The sequence below is a fragment of the Eptatretus burgeri genome, chromosome 6 (assembly GCF_056783735.1).
Source record: "Eptatretus burgeri isolate ZD-2024b chromosome 6, Ebu_testis_v1, whole genome shotgun sequence".
NCBI classification, from domain to species: domain Eukaryota; kingdom Metazoa; phylum Chordata; class Myxini; order Myxiniformes; family Myxinidae; genus Eptatretus; species Eptatretus burgeri.
Window position 1 is genome coordinate 48,417,014 of NC_140966.1, and position 14,442 is coordinate 48,431,455.

The 14,442-nt window shown below is 44.2% G+C and overlaps 1 protein-coding gene across 10 annotated transcripts in view; it reads left to right on the top strand.

Moving 5' to 3' along the window:
• Positions 1–14,442, top strand: part of LOC147024721 (sister chromatid cohesion protein PDS5 homolog A-like) — a 197,904-nt gene that overhangs the window by 15,731 nt on the left and 167,731 nt on the right. For 9 of the 10 annotated variants that reach the window (XR_015059167.1, XR_015059166.1, XM_085884895.1 and 6 more), the window contains exon 2: positions 1,341–1,436. Coding sequence is in view for 7 of the 10 variants with exons in the window: in XM_085884895.1 (XP_085741021.1) it covers positions 1,341–1,436 (96 nt within the window). In the remaining 3 variants the exon portion in view is untranslated. Of the gene's footprint in view, positions 1–1,340; positions 1,437–14,442 lie in introns of those variants that run through there. The other variant, XM_085884896.1, reaches the window with a different exon arrangement.

Sequence of the window (14,442 nt, forward strand, 5' to 3'; positions counted from 1 at the left end):
CGTCACCATTGACAGACAGGACCAAAAAGGACATATGAATAGCATGATGTCTCAAAAAGTTATGGACGGATTTGGTCAAAACTTGGTTGATATGGTTGGGTGTGTGGCAAGGATGAAATGATTTGATTTTGATGAAGATCCGGATATGATAATTTTTAAAGTGATTCTTCACCACTGAGTGTTATAGCCAAAAGCAATATACTGTCGGACCCTGGCGATCGCGGTTCTGTTATTCCTGGACCCCACATATTCATGGTTCATAAAATGTGACCTGCTTCTACATTCGCAGCCCTGTGTTTCCCATATTTGCGTTTTTTTTTTGTGGCATTATTCGTGATTTTCTGAACTGCTTCTACATTCGCAGCCCTGTGCTTCACGTATTTGCGGTTTTTCGTGGGATTTTTGATTTTCCCTCATGAGTCATGAACCGCCTGTAACCTACCCCCCTTTTTCCCATTGAAACAATGCCCCAACATTTGTGGATTCGATATTCATGGCATTTTTCAGGACCGTATCCTCCGCGAATGTCAGGGTCTGACAGTATACCATGTTATCTCACAAAGTTATGCATGTTTTCAGACAAAACTTGCTGGACAGGTTGGGAGTGTGACGCATCCTAATTGTTTTGATTTTGGTGAAGATCTGGACAGGAGAATTACATTTTTAAAGTGATTCTTCACCATTGAGATGGGGCCAAAAACGCACGATATTTCAAATAGTTGTGGACAGATTATGACAATGTGGTGTATGAGTTGGATAGGTGACAAGAACAAGGCGATTAGATTTTTGGTTCAGGTCCGAATCCAGATCCTGCCGATCGGTGGGATACAAAATGTAAACTTTTCGGTCTGGTGGAGGTTTGTGCATGTTAAGGATCCCATCGTGTTTTTTGAGAAGAGTGGACAAGTTATCTGTAGCACCGTGGCCAAATTCTAGCCATAAACTGTGAGTAGGAAGTAGTCCGGTCTTCTTGGATATTCTTTAGCAGCAGGTTACACTACTTGCTGTCACAGAGTGTGGTCACTGTGCGGGCTGCAGTTGGTGCATTATAAACAAATGTGGGCACTCAACTGGTTGTATGTCATGTCTGAACAACCATCTTCAGCTATGAAGGGCAAACTTAACATGACAGTACACCTTGATAAATGTGATGTTTTATTCTCATAAATATTATGAATACCGAACAGAAGGTAATTGTTGAAGTTTTACTTAACCTGATTTGTTTGTCTCTGTAGCTGAAATACTGTATTATAACCCTAAGGTAACTAAAATATGATTTAGTCAAACCAAATATAAATTTTATTTTGTCTGTGTTTTTCGTTTCTTTCCCCCTCCATAAGATGTGGAAGAAAGGATCAGATGAAGTGTTTTACCCACCAGGGGCCAGGCCCATTACCAGTGATATTTCAAGTGAAGAGTTGATTAAAAATCTGAAGGTGTGGTGGTATTTAATAATTTTTTTTTACAAATAGCCATTTCCTTGTCTTTCAGTATATAAGACAGTTATGGGAGTAGTATGTTTTAGTGTCTACAGTACAGTTCTGTGCAAAAGTCTTCGGCTACTTTGAAAATTGAAAATTAACGCATTTATTGGCACAGTGGCATATTTTGTTAAATAAAGGTGTTATAATGATCATGTTTTATTAAAGAAACAAAAACTGAATTGTATTTTACAATATTAATACAGGACAAGAAATTTCAATATTTGGTGTGACATTTTCAATGCAAAACAGAAGATATCTGTTGTTTTGTAATGGTTTCCTGCAATTTCTGGAGAAATTCCATTCAGAGGTTGTTCCATGCATTCTGCAATGTTTACTTTAATTTGTCTTTTAATTTTGGCTCCTGGAAGGAAGCATTAAGTGTTTATAATTGGGCAGGAGAGGAAGGTTCCCATGCACACCTCTGGGATTTAATGGCAATAGGTTAAAAAAAAACTGCCAAGGTTGTCCATTTACAGATTTGGCATATTCCCCCCAAAAAAGTGGCTCGAAAGGCCCTTTGGTGGCCATATTGGATTTTGGTGCGAGCGACAGCTCATGTTTCAAAAATCATAACTTTTAAACCAGATGTCGAAGAAACATAAATTATACCACTTTTCCAGTAAATTCTGATATGCCAAATCGTTTGGAACCATTATTTTAGCATTTGGAAGCCATTTTCAAAATCAAAATCGAGAAAATCCTTCAAAATTTGACAACTTTATGATTTTTCATGTAGTCTTGCACCTATGTCAAAATCTGCTGATTACAGCAGATTACATCACCTATGTCAAAATAATATCAATATTGCTGATAATGATTACTTATAAATATTTTGCAAGGTCAAAATAAATGAAAATGAATAAGTGTTCTGAAATATCAAGCTATTTCAAACTATTCATTTCACCAATATCAACTAGAACTGTCGTCATCGTCGTCATCGTATTCACATTCAAGATAGGTTAACAATTACTGTCATTCACTCCATCCTCTTCATCTTCCTCCTTATTCTCTTCCTCCTCTTCATTACCTCTGGATAGAATGTCCACGTGATTTGGAGGCAAGACCAGAGAGGCTCGAGATGACCATCATCTGTTTTGAGACTATGCTCTTTGGAATGGTTGGGAAGGTCTGGGTTTGTGGAAGTTCAATGTCATCTTTTGTCTCTTGCATCATGATAGAGTTGGGCACACATCGACTTTTTCTCTGTTGTCTCGTTGAAAGGAGTTTTTTTATGGCCATTTTTCACGCTGATCACGAATCCGTTGAAATTTTTGACCAAGGATGATGTCTTAGGTTGGTAAAATGCAAAAAATCAAAATGGCCGCCAAATTTACCCATTTTTTTTTTGTATACCTTGTCGAGGCTCGTATGAGAGCTAACACACAACTCACAGCAAGGGGGCATGAGACAAGAGGGGCTGGAGTGGAAGGGACAAAACAGTGGGGAACAGACACATTAGGTGAACTGTGGAAGGGAGAGAGATGGGGATGGGAGGGGGAACATGGCGAAGAGAAGATGGACATTACAGGGACTTTCAGGAAGGAAAGCAGGGGAATTGAAGGAAGTGGGCTTGGGTGGATTATCGGGGGCAGAAAAGATCGAGGATTTGGATGGGGGAAGATAAGAGGTGGTGGTGAACAGCTGTTTTGAAAGCCTGGAGGGAAGAATGGGAAAGAATAGAGTGAGGAAGTTAATTCCAAAGGCAGGAAAAAAGAGGAATGAAAGAGTGAAGATGAGCAGTGATTCGTGATTTTGGTAGTTTTACCAGAAGGGGGTTGTTGGCGGACCTTGAGCGCCCTGTGGAAATGTGGTGGGGACAAATCGCAGAGAGAGCAGGGGGGGCAAGGCTGGAGAGGAGTCGGTAGAAGACAGAAAGACCACCGACCAACCTGCGGTGATTGAGTGAGAGGCCCAAAGATTCAGCTTCATTGCGGGAGATGCCGATGATCTTAAATGCCCTAGTTTCGACAGCATGAAGCCGAGAAAGGTGGGAGGCAGGAGCACCAGCCCAGAGGGGAGAGCAGTACTCCATCAGGCTACGGACAAAAGCTTTGTAAGTGGTCAGGAGCTCAAGAGGGCCGAAGAAGGACTTTGCACGATGGAGGATTCCCATTCGGCAACTAGCTTTTGAGGCGAGGTTGGAAATGTGACTTTCCCAGGAAAGGTCATGGCAGATAGTGAGACCCAGAAGCTTGAAAGAAAAGACTTCTTCCAGAGGATTGTTGAGAAAGTAGATGGGGGGGTTTTCTAAACGGTCCTTTCGAAGAGACATAGTGAGAGTGTGAGATTTGTCTGGATTGAAAGACATGTTCCACGTGTTGGACCAGTTTGTGATTTTATCCAGATCTGCAGTGAGCAAATAAGCTGCTGCTTGCCGGTCTGAGGGATGACAGATGGTACGGCAGAGGGTGGAGTCATCGGCAAAGAGAAATAGAGGATTTTCCAGAGAGTCCGAGAGATCATTGATGAAAACCAGAAAAAGAACAGGGCCCAGAACGCTACCTTGAGGAACTCCAGCCTGCACAGGAAGAGGGGATGAAAGAACTCCATTTAGGGCCACACGTTGACTGCGACAGGAGAGGAAGTCTGCGAGCCATGAGTGGAGATGGCCTTGAATACCATGGGAAGAGAGTTTGGTGAGTAGTGCAGGGTGCCAGACTGTGTCAAAAGCACGTGATATGTCCAGGGATACGGCTCGGATTTCCTGTCTGGCATTGAGGACCTCCATCCATTGATGGGAGAGCAGAAGCAGCATATCCAGGGTCGAGTGACCTGGTCTGAAACCAAATTGATGATTGGAAATCAAGCCATTGGAGAAGAGGAAGGATTTCATGTCTGAAGCGATGATGGATTCCATAACCTTGCTGATGATTGGGAGAAGGCTGTTTGGTCTGTAGTTACAGGGATCTGTTTTTGCACCTTTTTTATGCAGGGCAGTGATGTTAGCAGATTTCCAAGCAGATGGCAGATGACCTTGGGCAAATGAGAGGGTGAATAGAACAGAGAGAGGGTGAGCAAGAGCAGAAGAGCAGGCTTTGAGGACACGTGGGATGAATGCCGTCTGGACCGGTTGCAGAATCTGACTTGAGGTTTGAAAGCAAGCTCTCCACCTTGTCAGGAGAAAAGGATACAGAGTCCAGGGACAGTTGGGTGCGACTGGGTAAAGTGAGTGGAGATAGTGATGGGTTTAGGACACAAGATTTAGCTGCAAACACCGAGTTTAGATATTCAGCTTTATCACGTGTGGTGTATCAGCAGTGCGGCCATTTGAGGTAAGGGAGGGGATGGAGGGGGAACATACACCAGAAACAGATTTGATTAAACGGCACCAGGATTTTGAGGAGGGAGAGAGGTTTGAGAGTTCAGACTTGAGATGAGAAAGATGTTGTTTTCTGGCTCTCCTGAGGGTAGATACACACTTGTTCCGAGCTTTGTGGAAGGAACTGAGATTGCCCTCAGTTGGGTTTGCTTTCCATGAGGCAAAGGCAAGTTGCTTCAGGACAACTCCCTCGCCACAAGCTTCAGTAAACCAAGGGCGGGAGGAAGGGTAGGACAACTGAACACGAGAGGGGATAAATCTTTGCATGAGGGAGAGCAAGTTTCTTTGAAAGAATTCCCAGGATTAGTTGATGTTTGAGAAAGTAGTGATAGGAGACCAGTCTGTAAGTTTGATGGCTGCTCGGAGACCCTGCCAGTCGGCTTGAGTGAAATGCCAGACTCGACGGCGGTGAGGTGGTTCTCTGATAACAGCCAGAGAGATGTCCACTTTGACGAGGACGTGGTCAGAAGAACCAATTGGAGCGAAGGAAGAGCAGCAGATATTGTCAGGGAAATTTGTCAAAATCAGATCCAGAAGAGATGGAGTACCATTGGTTGAGATCCGTGTCGGGAAGTTGACCGATTGAGTCAGTCCTAATGTGTCGCAGAAAGCTTTTGCTGAGGTGCCTTGGCAGGTGAGACAGGTACCCACACCAAGCCAACTGGCGTGATGACAATTGAAGTCACCACATAAGAGGAAGAGAGAGTTTGGATGAGAAGATAGAAGATGGTCCATGTTTTTGGATAGTGAGGTGTAGATGGAGTCATCACTGTTCGGTGGACGGTACAGTACACATATAAACATGAGGTGGGAGTGGAGGGAAGCCGAAGCCAGAGGTATTCTTGGGGGTGTGGGGGAGTGAGAGCAGTGCATGGAGAAGTTTTACTTTTCAGGGAGGGAGAAGTTTTACTTTTTTTTACATGCCCTAGTAAGCCATAATTATCAATTTTTGCCTGAAAAGTGGGTACATTTGGCGGCCATTTTGATTTTTTGCATTTTACCAACCTAAGACATCATGCTATGTCAAAAAGTTCAACGGATTCGTGATCCGCGTGAAATTTGGCCATAAAAACACTCCTTTCAAAAAAAGTATGGTTGTATGCCCAACCCTAATCATGATCTCAGCTGATGAATTGACAAATGGGTTGCCATGAATACCTGTTAGCACTTGATTGTCCCACTCCAAATAGAGGAGATTGTTGTTTTCACCCCTCACAATCTGTGGAGTGAGCAGAGTGTGTGACTTGTCCAGCACTTTTGCCAAAAATATTTCCAGCTCAAAACCGAAATCTTGTGTCTCACAGTTTTCAAGTCAACTGAGGAGGGTTGTAAGCTGCTTACTTATAGCACATATATCTGACTGTCAGACACAATAAAATGTGTTTTGGGAGTTTCCACTCTGCATTTGCGACAGATCGACAGAGGTCCTGCCCAATCGACAAAACCAAGTGCTCAGTCTTCTCGCATTTGGATGGAGGATTTCCAGATATGACTAGATTGAAAAAACTCTGGAGTTCTTCTGAGAGGAGATCTTTGTTGACTGTACGATCAGCTGCAGTGGGAAACCATGGAAGATCCTTGCTCTCCTTGAATGTTTGACGTGTGATTCCTCACAGGAGTAGTGCAACATCCGTTATGCTGTCCTTGTTATTGGGCTTGTAAACTTGACTAGCAGCTTTGCCAACTGTTAGGGAAGAGCTGTACACTAAGTAGAATGAAACAAAACTTTTCTCATCAGGTTCAACCACGTTGAACGAGAGTTTTGGTCCTAGATGTAGATACCTTTCCAGGCATCGCATGAGTTTCTCAACGATAATCAGGATTGGCAAAGGCAGTTTCATCGAGTTTGGCAACATAGATCAAGCAAAGTTAAGAAAGTTGAATTACTTCTTTCTGGATAATGATATGCTGCTCCATGAAGTCAACCGCTCCATTGAAGGCTTCACTGTGGGCAGAAGTCAGATCAGCTTGCTATGTAATTTTGATGCCTTTTTCAGCAGTAGGGATTGAACTGAGCTTCAGCTGCAAACGGATCAACACCTTTTATCCTCCGAAGAAGTGATTGATTGCCCTTTTCTTCAGTAAGAACTTCAATCTTCTGCCATGCTTCAGTCATTATGATAAAGCTCATGTGAATGGGTCCCTCCTTCGCACAGAAAATGCAGTCTGGGCCAAACAAAATGGTCATGCTTCAAGGTTTCCAGGGAGAGCAGTGATGAGCGGGGGTGGGTTTGGAATCATTTGGGCTTTTCAAGCGATCTATATTACATAAATGCTTAAAGCAGCCCCTGTGGTAAAACTAAACTCATCAGGTTTAGTTTTATGTTGGGGTTCACCAGATCCATTTGTACTTTTTTCAGTTTTGGCCATGGTCCCAGTATGAATGCTCCATGGTGAAACAAAGCTCAGTCCCATCACCACCTATTGTCCGTCTGTACCATCCACCTGTAACACAGAGACAATATATGTTGATCCATTGGCATGCACTCTTATTTTAAAGGCAAAGTTTTGGTCAGTTTCTAGAGCAAATGACCACCACTTGCCTCATCAGACATTAATCAGCATGACACAGAATCATCCAAAGCTTGAAAAGTCTCTCACCAATCATGAAATTTTGAAAACAATGATTTTTTTTTTATAGCTTATGACATAAGCCTGGTGATAGCTTAGTGGTTAGGGTGGCGGCTTGGGATCCTAGGGTCCTGACACATCTATTATATCGCGCCGTTGGGCCACTGAATTAATACACCAGGAGGTTGACTCAGCCTGTCATCCTTCCGAGGTCGGCAAAATGAGTATCAGTGCACTGGTAATAGACCATGTGGAGGTACTCGCTATTACCTTCAGAAAATGATTTTCGTTGTGCAGATCACCAATCTGAATGAAATTTGGCATACTTAAAGAATTTTAGACGCTGAGTCCAAATCCACTTGTTTCCACGTCGAGGATGTGACACAATTGGTCATTTTTGGCAATTAAAGATACACCGAACATTAAAGCACGATTTTGACACAGAAATGAAGAATCAAGGTTAGACTGATATGTAGGTCAAAGAAAACTCTTGTGAGGTCTTAAAATGATAGAATATGTTTATACAGAGCCCTATTCACTGTTATTAAAGATGTTTATAATTAAAGGTCGAAAACCAAAGCAGTTACATATTTTTACCGGCCGAAAACATCTGGACCGACTGGCTATTAAAGGTAGTTACATTGACTATTAAAGGCAGTTACAGCGCCTATTAGACAGTTACATTGGCTATTACGGATTAAATCAAAGACAAAGAGACTGCGCAACTCAGCCTGATGAAAAGTAGAACCGCCACAAGAGGATTACTGTCTTAGAACTCCAGTATTTCTTGCTCTGAAGCGGTTGCTGAACTAGGCTCTTGACTGCTGTTATTACAAAACTCAAGTCTACTATTACATGCTAACCAACCTGAATACTACTGTGTAGTAGATCACCACAGCAAAAGCAGTGTGACACCTACATTCACAGTTCGTCATCGGAATCATCGTCAGTTCTGTTTCATCATCCATAAGTTCTATTTCTGCACAGGTCTGTTCATCGTTGGCGCAGTTTTGACACCCACAACACTCTGTGCAGGACAGTCCTTTTGACCGGCAAGAACACTGGTTGGTCTCGCATTTCATCTTCTTGCAATTACATTTCGTCGCCTCTAACAGTTCCTTGGGCGCTAGTGGTTTGTTCAGCCAGTGAACAATCAGTGCTCCGTTGCGTTCCACCCATCCGTGAAATGTAGGAGAAGGGGATTCTATAAACCTCTCAGTCGCGTGGTGGTGGATCGCAGAATGATCGTTCACTCTTTTGCAATGCAGCATCAGAGCGTCGCATGTAGGCGACAACTTCTATTCTCCCAGCGACTGGCTGCAGAATAGCTTGTAGCGAGCCTCATCCACACTCTTCATGGTCGGCTGATTGTACATGGCGCAGACGAATTGTTCCAGGTCGTGAATGATATTCTGATCTGGCGTGAATTCTCGACCAATGCTCCCGAAACACGTGATGAGATGGGGACTCTTCATCATCAAGTCAAATGGGCTTGTTTTGCCCTTACCGTGGAATGCACTGGTGGTATCACTCCCCGGGAAATTGTGCATACCTATCAACGCATCGCAAACAGAACTTTCCAGGGCATTACTCAGCTTCCTAATGTCAACGACGATAATGTCCTTGGGACTTCCTGTGACCAGATGGAAATTTCGTGCCCGAATCGACTTCGAGTGCGCCAATGCCAACACAAATACATCGGTGTCGAAACTCTCTATGCGCACCAACTCTTCATTCTGTCCCGCATGAGAGGCATGTAGCAGGAGCTTCCTGTCAGCTTCCTCATGGTCACATTCAAGTTCAGGTACTGACAACACAGTCATAACACCATTCGACACCTTGATTTTCTCACATTTGCCGGCATGACTGACGTACAACAGCATGTCACCCAGTTTTGATGGAGAGATGTTTCTCGTCCACGATTCGACGATGAACTCTATCAACGCCTCCTTGTTGGCTCCGCTCAGGAGATAATTGGCCCACTGTTTTGGAAGGGCTTGATCACGTCCGTAGATGGTTCTCACCTGAAGATCGCCCACCCTGCCGCTCGTCTGGCATGCTCCAGGTACTTGATGCTGATACTTGGGTAAGTATCAAACACCACATCCAGTCTCGAAGATTGGTTATGTCTTGCTTTGGCCACTACGATCTTCAGCACCATCTCTTCCAGTTTGCCGAAAGTGTTAGGCAGTGAACCAGCCTTTATCGGCTGAATAACGGCCATTCCATCCACAATTGTTGCACCTTGAATAGGCCGAGCGTCCACACGGCAATCGGGCCACAGTTTCAGTATATGGTTGCGGAGTTTGGCTTTGTCCGTCTTAGCAATCAAACCATCACCGGATGCCAGCGGGAAAGATATGTTCGCCAGTGGGTATGCGAGCAGATCGTGGAGTGTTACATTGCTTTTCTCGCCAATCAACAGCAGTCGTGTGAAAAGACGATGTTCATTCGCAATTTCAACCTTTGACGTCTGCTGGTGGGAGTCGCCGACTTGCCTCGCGCTTTCGAGAAAGTTGCCAATTTGGCCTTTGAAATCGGACTGAAGAATGGGACCTTACCCGAGAGAAGCCGATCATGCATGAATTGCACAACAGCATTTTCTCCCTTGACATACGCGTTCATCAAGTCCGCGGAAGTGGCTGGCGGTGCGATGACACCTGAACTATATTGATGAGTTCAAGGTGAGCGCCGGAGAAAGGGTTAATCATTTGAAGTACTGTGTCCATCACTTGTACCACCACTGCTTCGTTCTTCTTTGAGCTCAACACATCCAAATCCTTTCTCGTTCGGGGCTCGTCATGGATACCCGCCATGGACTCGCATTTCCTTGCGATTTCCGCACATGCTGGTTGGGACAGGATCCACTTCTTCACAGCTGTGCTTTTCTGAGTGTAACCAATGATGCCTCCACTGGTCTTGCTGTCCCTATTTAAAGTCTGCTCTGTGATCTGATCACACGCAACACTACTAAATCCATAACGAGTATGCCGTTGGGCAGTCCATTTGCCGTCCATGAACGCTTGATAGGTGTCTGGGTGGGAGTGCTCTTGCCCGGCCATTTCCAGCCAGTAAACGGGTAAGTACCTTGCATAGTTTAGGTGATCGTACGCAAAGTGCCAGGGCATTGACGCTCTCGTGATCGCAAGGTGTTTCGGCCAGTTCGAAGTACGAGTTGCCCGTATAAGCTCTAGTGCTAGCTCCACCATTTCCATGTAGGGTCATGTAATGTCCACACTTTGGTGTTTGTTCAGGTCATCCCTCACCATGAGTGCTCCAGAGTATAGAACATGTAAATTGAGGTCTGAGTCACCCTGCTGTGGACCCTGGCTGGCTTCATCCTCTGTAGTTGACTCTGTTTCTGTTGTTGAGCTACTGTCTAGAACAGCAGCCTGAGCAATGGAATCAATATCAATGTCCTTCATGTACACCACTTCGCTCTCAGACATTTTTGGTGGACGATAGAAAATCATGTCTGGGTACCATTCCTGCAGTCTTTTCTTCAGTCTTGTTGCCTGGTCGTTGGCCTTATCCTGACCTTCGCATACTCTGAGTAGGTCATTGAACATCTCACACAACTTCTTCATATGTATAGATTGCTTTCCATCAATGAGTCTTACCTGGATTAAGGCGCTGTCACACCTTGACGTTTTAGCCAGCAATGGCAACGTATAAAAATGTATGTAAAACGTTGGCGTACGCTGAAGTTTTGAGTTAAAAAAAAAGTTTTGGTCGTATTCATAACGTGTTGGTCGTATACATTACATATTAGTAACGGGCACAGAAAGTTTGGTTGTCTTATCGATAACTTATACCAATGAATGCTTAGCCTGTTGTCTGCGTTCACAACCTATGCCCAACGATAGTTTACCTTGGGCATAGCGCGCTGCACTTATCGCCGATGAACTCGTGGCGTTCTCTGTTAAAAGGCTGCCGCTCACCGATTTAAATCATAACCGCCTGAAAATTGGAACTGCCAACCACGCAGTCACACCTTGACGATTTAGCCAGCGTATGCCAACCTGTGAAAAATGTGTCTAAAACGCTGGCACACGTCGAATACGGTATGGGTAAGTTGTGTATACATTAGGAGCATGCTGAAAAACAATGAAGTACGCTGTCATATTCCGTGGTATATTTAGTACGTCGTGAAATTTCAAGCATGCTGAAAATTTTACGACGTACTCGACGTATGGCTCACAAGTTCCACATACGCTGCCATAAATTCTCGGCACGTTCCACGATCGTTGTCACACGTCGGGCACACGTTACTTGTAAGTTACTCATAAGTCGAAACATGTTGAGGTAATGTTTAGCATACCCGAAACTTAATTTTTAACCTATGAGTAGCGTGCTTTGAATCTATGTGTAACGTATCTCAAACGCACATTGTCGTATGTAGACGAATTTGATTGACGTCTTCCGGATGACCACAGAACTTACTGAACGTGTTTCTAACTTACATCTACCGTATAATGGCGATTTGGCAGCGTTTAGGGGAATTGGTATATACAAATCGGCTTCACAACAGGAACCCGTCAGTGTTCCAGACTCCATGTTGAGTAGATGTCAATGTCAGTAGTATCAGTAGTATTAGCTGAGCGTGTCAGTAGTAGTAGTAGTAGTAGTATTGGTAGTAGTAGTAGGTCCATGTCAGTAGTAGATGGGGAGGGTGTGGGTGATGATGGATCCTCATTGCATCCACGAATAGGAGACTACTTTGCACCATTGTCCGATGTTCTTTTCGGCGAATTTTTTTTTTCTCATTCCCACGATGAACTATTTTTTTGTTTCAGTTTTTAAAGTATTCAAAACGACTTGGACAAATGCATAATGCACTAGTAATGAACACAGAACGCTTCGATAACTTATAGATAAGTTATACCAACGATTGATTAGCATGTTTTAGGCGTCCACAACCTATGCCCAACGATAGTCGAACATATGCATAGCGTGGCAGGATATCGTCGACGATTACGTGAGGTTTTCTATTCATAGGCTCAACTTCACTTTTAATAAATGCCTGTCACTCGCCTATTGTTTTTGGACGCTGGTGCTCGGCAATTGAAATAGTTTTCATTGAACAAGTTAAATCGCTTCCACAGCACTGCAGTCACGGCACCAACAGCAGCAGGCTCAGTGCCAGCCTCATGCCAGGCTCAAGCGGATCCCTGGAGAAGGTGTACTGCTCGGTTATCCTTGGACCCACTCTGGCTAGCAACTCGTCGAACATCGCTGAGGGCATTCGCAGGAAGTTGATGAAGGATGCATGGTCCTCGTTCCGGAGTTCCACCATGAGCTGGTCATATATGCCGTAATGGTGTCGCCTCCCGATCCATGGTCTGACCCAGTTCCTTCTCCTCCATTTACGTCGTCTTCTCCCGGTTCTATTGGCACGCAACTGGTGCGGTGTCAACTCGATGAGGTCATGTTGATGTTGGAGGACAGGTAGGTATTGTCTTCTCAGCCTTGCTGTATCCTCCATCTCTTGGAATGACATGGACATGTAATCACCACGAAGTCCAAAAAAAGACGGGTTCCTCCTGCGAAGCCCCTTTTTATATACCAATTCCCCTAATCGCTGCCAATACGCCATTATACGGTATCTGTAAGTTAGAAACGCGTTCAGTAAGTTCTGTGGTCGTCCTGAAGACGTCAAGTACGTCTACATACGTATTTGTGCGTAGGACATGCTTTACAAATAATTCCCAAGCACGTTACTCATATTTTATAAATAAGTCACGGGTGCCCTAAACATTACTTTGACGTGCTTCGACATATGATGAACTTTCAAGTAACGTGTTGCGAAGTGTGAACAACGTTTGTGTAGCGTGCTTACAAAATGTTACTCATCGGTTAGAAATAAATTTCGGGTACGCTAAACATTACCTCGACGTGTATCGACTTGTGAGTAACTTACAAGTAACGTGTCGACGTGTGTCAACGATCGCATAACGTGCCTATAACTTATGGTCAGCGTAGCAGAACGTGTGAGTCATACGCCAGCATGCGTCATAAAATTTCAAGCATGCAAAAATTTGAGGACAACCCAAAAGTACAACGTTTAAAGCCAGCGTACTACGACGTATGGCAGTGTTTTTCAGCGTGCTCTCAACGTATACAAAACGTACCCATAACGTATTCGACGTGTGCCAGCGTTTTAGACAAATTTTTCATAAATCGGCATACGCTGGCTAAATCGTCAAGGTGTGACGGTGGCTTTACTTTATCACAGAAAATGTCAAATGTTGAGTCATAGTTCACTTTCTGAGTTTGGAGTTTACTTTCACTCTGTCTGTGGTATGTGTCATTCACATACTCGTAATAACATTTCCGGTGATAACAAACTTCCAGCGCCACACAGTCTTTATCCTTTGTAGTTGTCATTATTCTCACACCACGTTCATCTCTCCTCTGCTCAGCAGTTTCCCTCAGCTTTCCTCCATCCTGGATTTCTGCCAGGGCCAACTGATCACGTTGAGATTTTCCTTTGACATGGATGAATTTGTCTTTTTTTTTTCTAGCATATGACACAAATTCTTAGCAGTACACCAGCTGATTTGCCAGCCACCCTTTCTACAGAGGTTCTGACGAATTTTCTACGTATGTTGTGGTATGAGTGCCCCTCTTCTTATGGTCCGCCCACCACCTCACTGGCTCTCGCAGAAACTGCAGTAATGTTGGCTTCTGATTTCCTTTTCCTGGCTTCAGTGCGTTTTGTATGATCCTTGTTACAAAATGACGCATAGCAGAACCGGTGACAGCCGGAATCCGCAGGAGGATCAGTCATTGGCAGCAGTTTCATAATTTGATCAGCCAGCAAACGGCATTTATTGATAGTTTCACTATCTGTGGCGTCGCACCAAGCCTTCGCACACTCGCATACCTTACGCCAGCTCTTATCCGTGAATTGCGTCACTTTCTCATCATCCTCCCCGCCCAAGTGTATGAAACCGCATATTTGGTTGTTGAAAGACCAAAAATCACTCAATCACACGACAACCATGGGCGCCACCATCTTGATTTCTTGTTTCCTGGTCGTTTCCTCCACGATTACAAGCATGCCAC